Genomic DNA, 6,648 nt, shown 5'->3' on the forward strand with positions numbered 1-6,648 from the left:
TGACGAGACACTGTCAAGGAGAAAAGAAACATGAATTCAGAAACGTGAACAAAAACCCACAAAAACAGAAACCAGCCAACCTTGATAGCCCACAAAATCAAAAAACCATAAAGTCCATTCCAAACATAACATGACAGGTGGTGTGCTGTGAAGTTTTTCTCTTTTTTTCTCTTAAACAGGCTCTGTTTTTTTCCGAGATGGTGCTACATAATGATGAATAACAATCAAACTGTTGTGGTGAAAAATGCAGCTAGGCTTTTATTCTATTGAAATTTGGGAAGAAGCTTCCTGCTAATGATCAGTTGTCAGCAGTAGCTGACTCTTAGTTTCCGTAATTATGCATTGTTAATGTTATCTTAGGACTTTTGCATAGCATTGTGTGTAGTAAGTCCCCAAAAAAGTATCGCAATGTACTGCGGTCGTTGTTTGGGGATAAAGCTTGTCACTAATGGACTAATTAGTTTGTCTTGTTCTCTGGCTTGTATTTGTCACTGAGAGCAGCTTTTAGTTTAAAGATCAACTGCTTTTTGAGCCCAAAAGCAAGCACGCTCACCTCAAAAAAGTATCGATTTTTCTTTACTTAAGCTTCCAAACGATTCTTTCTCTTGCTCCCTCTCAGGAGCCAAGCCAACTCCAAAACCGATCAGGCTGAGAGGTCGTGTCCGCCTGGGTGCTTGCCAGAGGGCTGTTGGCTTTTTACTCCTACAATTGGAATTCCATCTGAAGCATCTGATTGTTGCGGCTATGCCCTAGGTGTGTGCGCGTGTGTGTTTGTGTGTGTGCGTGCTTGTGAAAGGGTCCTGTGGAATGGGACTCTCAAAGCTGGCTGAAATCCGTCTGATTTTACGGTTGGTAGACCACGGAATTGCTAGCCATGGGCACCTTTACCAGACAGGACACAACAGTATTACTCTATGTAGAGTGTGTTTGATGTAGAGAATGGTACTTAATAATGCAACTTCCCCGGTCAAAAATGCAGATAATACAAGATTGGAGTTCTAGGTACTAGAATCATAAAGTCTAAAATGTGTGTAGGAGGGTGTTTGCATTCGTGTGCATACTTTTGGTTGTGCAAGCATTTGGTACATTGGCCAGAAACTCAAAGAGACTGATGAAGGGCGCCAGATAATTTTTCGTGAGTTTTTATCATGACTTGAACAACAGTCAGAAGACAGCAAGGACAGCGTACATTGACGACTTTTTACTATTTATCCGTTTTATGCATCAGAACTCGCGTTGGAGGAATTGCAACTCCCTAGAAATCGCTACATAAGAGTCAATGTGTGTCGTATAAGATGTTTTGAACTTTAGCCAACCTCTTATTTAGGAGAGTAATGGTTACGCTGTTTGACATGTCAATGTTTAACTTAGCAGGAGCATTTTGAGGTACATTGGGAGCTGGACGCCCTTCTGCAAACATTAACAAAAAATACTTACATTCTGATTAGTAGTATATGCATGGCTGTCATTCATACACTTGTTAATTTTTTTTTTTATGAGGAAAATCTTCTTTATTTTTTATATATATTTATATATATAAATTGTCTGAGCTTGACATTTTACATTTTTTTTTCCCGCCACTTTTTTCAAACCGAAATGGCCCGTCAATCATTGGCCCATTGCTCAAATACATCACCCCCCCCCCCCCATAAAAAACAAAATTCTGTCATACTATTAAATAATTGCTAATAAAAATACTCTCTACAGGTTGACCTTAAACACAGGTCCACTAAGGAGCTTATACATCAAGCAGAAAGTATGTACAACATGTGGCTCAAAACTAGTCTGCAATTAGCAACCGCATAAACTCGGAAGCTTACACACATAGAATTATAGAAATATCCCTGGAAGGTTTGTTTTAAAATGTTCAAATTACTATCAAACATCTGATGAATTCAAAATTAGGTGTCCCATTTTCATAGACTATTTAACTATCAGAGAAAAATATTATTTGCATAAAAATATGGAACATGCTGTATACTGTGGTTCGAATATATGGTAATGTAGCCCTTCTAAGTACTGTGGCATTAAACTGGGGGTCAGCATCATTCAAACAGTCATTTTGACGGATAAAACAATATATATATATATATATATATATATATATATATATATATATATATATATATATATATATATATATATATATATGCGTGTTACAGCGTCCGTGGCTCACGTTTTTTTCATGTTTCAATGTGGAATACTGAGTTTTTTTGTACCCTCTTTAGGGTATTTTTCCAGCTTTGCGACAAAAACAACTGTCATGACCCAAGGGGGTTGGCTATATTTGTGTTGTTTCGTCTCCAGCTGCAGGCGTTTTTAGGTAATTGCTCTTATTTTCTGTTGCCCGTCATACCGGATCCATGCAACATGTTGCTACAATGCTGGTCTGCGCTTGGTTGGTGTCTGCTCACGGAAATGCTGGTCGGCCACACTCGTTTCAAAATGGTGGAATGGTAAAGTTTTGTTATATCGTGAGTGGTTACAAAACTGTATTTATAGTGCACTTTACTGCTCAAAAAATTGAAGGGTTTAGCCATGGCTGAGCGTTTGAGTCCATCCTTGTTCACACACAGGGGCATTAAGATGACATTCATTATGTAATAAGAATTCTTCAAGCACTTTAGTTTTCAGTGTTCAGTTATATCTTATTTTGAAAATGTATGCTTTTAATCTGGAAGGCTGCGTTATATTTCCATTTCCTCTTTTTACTTTTCTGAAACTGATCGGCTAATTCACATCAAGTTTCGTGTTCCGTCGCACCAAACACGTCCTGTAGATGTCGCCCTTTCACCCAATCATGCAACTCAATTGACTGCAATTCAAATGCATCACTTGTTACTCTGCCCATGGGGTTGATCAGTACCAAGCATTATTTATTTTCCCAAACCACAAAGAGCCGCAACATAAGGATGAAAGCGCCGCATACGGCTCCGGAGGAACCCGCAGGATGCTGACCTCGCCCTAAACAATTGCATAGACTGTTTAAGCCATGGGCTGTCACAAATGCAAACTTGCATACTGTAAGTAAACAGTAGTAGAGCAAGGAATTTTCTAAAAGACTAGAGGCTTAGGACACAACGTTCCACAAACATATCAGGCAAACTTTCCCCCAACCAAAACCATCCTTTTTGAATATGCAGTGTACTTCTTTTATTTGAAACAAAGTTACATTGAGATTTTAGGATTTATGCAAAGATTCCAAAATGAGTTGATCCTCAGTTCACATGAGGTTTCACGGCAACATCACCCTCAGCCCCAAAGGGGCGATTTCCAGGTGCCGACTTATTGTTAAACTTCCATTCGACAGGATTTAACAGCTGCATGGTCTTCTTGTAGGTCCAAAATGGATTCAAGATTATGGTGATCAAACCCAGGCTGATGAATAAAACGCTGAACATCGCAAAGGTGCTGTTGTTAGCGATCCCTTCCCAGTGGTTAAACATTACCCACCAAATGTAATAGGTGAGGACGATGCGACAATGGAACATGTGGATTGTCATCCATTGGTTAGCTTTCCAGAACAGACCGTTGGCCCATCCGACCTAGTATGGAGAGAGATAGAGAGAGAGAGTGTAGTTTATCAAACTTGACTCTATGTACTACAGATCTTGCAGTAGTCACAAGATTGCAATACTAGGAGTGTCTCAATACTGTTGTCTTTTTTTTCTAATGAAAATATTGGGCCATTCTCAATTAGGGGTATATGAAAGGTTTTAAGCATCAGAAAAAGTAAAAGAAATAATGACCGGGTTTGTACTGCTGTTAGCTGAGTATATTTTGTACTGGAACTTTGGAAGCTAAACTGAGAATCAAACACTTTCCGAAGGTCCCAACTGGTCTTTGAATTATTTTATGTTCAATAGTGCCAAGTTAGACTTAATTCGTGATCCGTATGGAACAATTTCCATGGTTCGGGCTACAAATGGTTTGCGGATTGCTTGGTGGAAAAAAATAGGTATGCTCTCAGGAAGGCAGCATGTTCAACTGACATTGCATATTCCTCATTTTTTGCACTATATGATATTTTGCACAATCGTCCTCATATGTATGCAGTTTCTTCAATCAATCTACTCCGTAATATGCTCAGAATGTAAGTCTATTCATTTATTAGTGGGTCATTATTACTGCCCTTATTCCTCCATCACGGTTTTTTTTTGTCTTTATTTTATTGCCTACCTTATTATTTGCTTGACTATGGAATGTAGTCTGCTCGGGGAAATGAACAGAATAACAATTTCATTGTGTGGTTGTGTGGTGTGACTATTCACTGTCACATCATGTCAAGCGGACAACAATATTGTAACGCAATTTGCAAACTACAGTAACTTCAAAATAAACACGCCACATAATACATAGATTTCAATGCCTTATCAAATTGATGATTTTGAAGTTTTCCTTTGCGTAGCTACTGACGGGAGAACTAGGTATGGCGCATTCAAATGTGCTTGGACATTCATATGCAGGCAAAATAAAATGTAATTCATTCATTAAACAAGCGTAATAATCTTTAGTGTCAATATGATCATTGTATTATTTGATATAACTAACTTAGAAAACAAATGCTCGTGTGTGTGATAATTTTGGAACCTTATCAATGACTTTTTGAGACCATGGAACCTATTTGTAACAAATAGATCAAGTAGAAAAAAAGGGTTAAGTGGTGTAATATTGGTTTACCTTCACAAGCATCTTGGATATGCAGTTAGATGGTGTACTTATTTCCAGCAGTAGAGCTACCATTGGCAAAAAATGTCCCAGGGCATCTGACATCACTATCGCTACGTATGTTGCAAGGGCCAAGAAATGGTGCACTGCCATGATGAGGTTTAGTGATCCAAACACCAAATTGTAGGCATAAAATACTGCATTCTCAAAAACAAAGTAACCGGTGACTGTGAGTATAGTGAACCATGACCAATCTTCTTGACCCTTAATTATGTCTCTGCTCAAACTTGATTCCTGAGTAAGCGCTCTCAGACCAGCTCCTACACACTGGATGCTGAACACCATGCAGGTAGATATACGGGTCAAGAAATACTTATCTTTAGTTTGCAAGGAGTTGTACGTGCGGGACAGTGATGATGACAGGATATGAAAAAGGAGGAAGACTGATGCATAGAAGAAAAAACTCAGGCCAATTAGTTTGAGTCGAAGATCCCATGAAAAGCTATCTCCAATGGCTTTGGGAGTGGCAATAGAAGAATGCAACTTCTGATCAGGATCCATGGTCTGGAAGAAAGAGATTAGCTCACTTGATAAGAAATGATATTCCAGACCCCTTCAAGGTAGCGTAGGAGATGTGTTGATGCGAAGATGCATGTTCAGCTCTTGGGAGGACATGTTTGCTAAGCATGTATCAAGACTGGTTTAACCATGGGGAGGAGACAGAAAGGATGACGTATGTCTGATGCCTAACACGTCACAAGGTTTGACAGTAATAAAAAGCCCTCAGGCTACATCCAAAATAATTGTGTTTTATGAGGGAAAATGTGAGGTTGTGCATGTGCGTGTATGTATGTGTAGAATAAGTGAGCAGACTGAACCGACGTCCGAGTTCATCCTTCTTCACACACAGGATTATTACTAAAAATGAGAGGATCATGTAAAAGTTATGATGTTTCCAGCTGATCCATTTAAGACTGCTCCAGTTAGAGAACACGGCAGGTATTCCATTTGACTTGTTTAATAATATAAGTCTTTTGGCATAAACAAACAATCATGAACTTGGTAAAACATGGATGCTGCTCATCTTATTTATCGTAAAATGAACACAAACTATGTCGCAAGGAAAAGGAAAAACAACTGCTTCGACCGCATTCAGCACTGGCAAGGCGTTTACTGCCCGCTCACAATATGGGACATCTGAAACACGCTTAAATTAATGTTCAACAAATATATAACTTGCGTATATAACAACACAAGAAAATATGAAGAGAGTACAAAAGATGAGATTGATTTTGTTTTGCTCTAGTTTTTACATTACAAATTTTGGTGTGTCTTATACACAGTAACATAAAAAAAAAAAAAAAAAAACATAATTCCACTCCAAAATTACGGGTGCGTCTTATACACAGGTACGTTTTTTATTTTGACACGCTATCTCGTGTGTCACTGTGAAGTAGCGTCTGAATGACCTGGAGTTCCTCAACTTGAACGTCATTTCACAAATGAGTTATAGCAATGGACACAGCGGACAATAAAATCTTATCATCTTATCAAAAAATTGTTATGGGGTTTACATTCTTAAGCTACTTCCATGTACCTCCATGTTGTTTATCAATTTAAAAGGAATTAAGTGTAGAATTAAAGTAATATAATATCAAAATTTTCATTTTTGGAGCTATAAGCCTAATTTCGTGAAACACACACACACACACACACACACGCACGCACACACGCGCACACACACACACACACACACACATATATATATATATATATATATATATATATATATATATATATATATATATATATATATATATATATATATATATATATATATATATATATATATGGGGGGAAGAGAGAACGAGAGAGAGAGCGAGGGAGACAGTTCATGTGTGACAATATTTGGGGACACATTTCTTTTGAAATCTGCTCGTTATGCCATGCCCTGAAAGACTCCCAAAGAAAGAGAGCGTG

The 6,648-nt window shown here is 38.1% G+C and overlaps 1 protein-coding gene across 1 annotated transcript; it reads right to left on the minus strand.

The window, feature by feature from the left end:
• Positions 1-3,218: 3,218 nt before the first annotated feature.
• LOC148407411 (protein CLN8-like) lies at positions 3,219-5,229 on the minus strand. Its single transcript, XM_088403827.1, has 2 exons — positions 4,681-5,229; positions 3,219-3,545 (listed from the first exon to the last, which is right to left on the minus strand). The coding sequence occupies exons 1-2, from the start codon at positions 5,227-5,229 to the stop codon at positions 3,219-3,221; spliced, it is 876 nt and encodes a 291-aa protein (XP_088259953.1).
• Positions 5,230-6,648: the final 1,419 nt, after the last annotated feature.

This window comes from Hippichthys cyanospilos, chromosome 20 (genome assembly GCF_059441005.1).
Source record: "Hippichthys cyanospilos isolate Australia breed blue-spotted pipefish chromosome 20, RoL_Hcya_1.0, whole genome shotgun sequence".
Lineage (NCBI taxonomy): Eukaryota > Metazoa > Chordata > Actinopteri > Syngnathiformes > Syngnathidae > Hippichthys > Hippichthys cyanospilos.

Coding starts and splice junctions, on each gene's coding strand:
- LOC148407411 (XM_088403827.1), bottom strand. CDS start 5,229: ATGGATCCTGATCAGAAGTTGCATTCTTCTATTGCCACTCCCAAAGCC. Junction 3,546..4,680: donor TATCCAAGATGCTTGTGAAG/GTAAACCAATAT, acceptor TCTCCATACTAG/GTCGGATGGGCCAACGGTCT.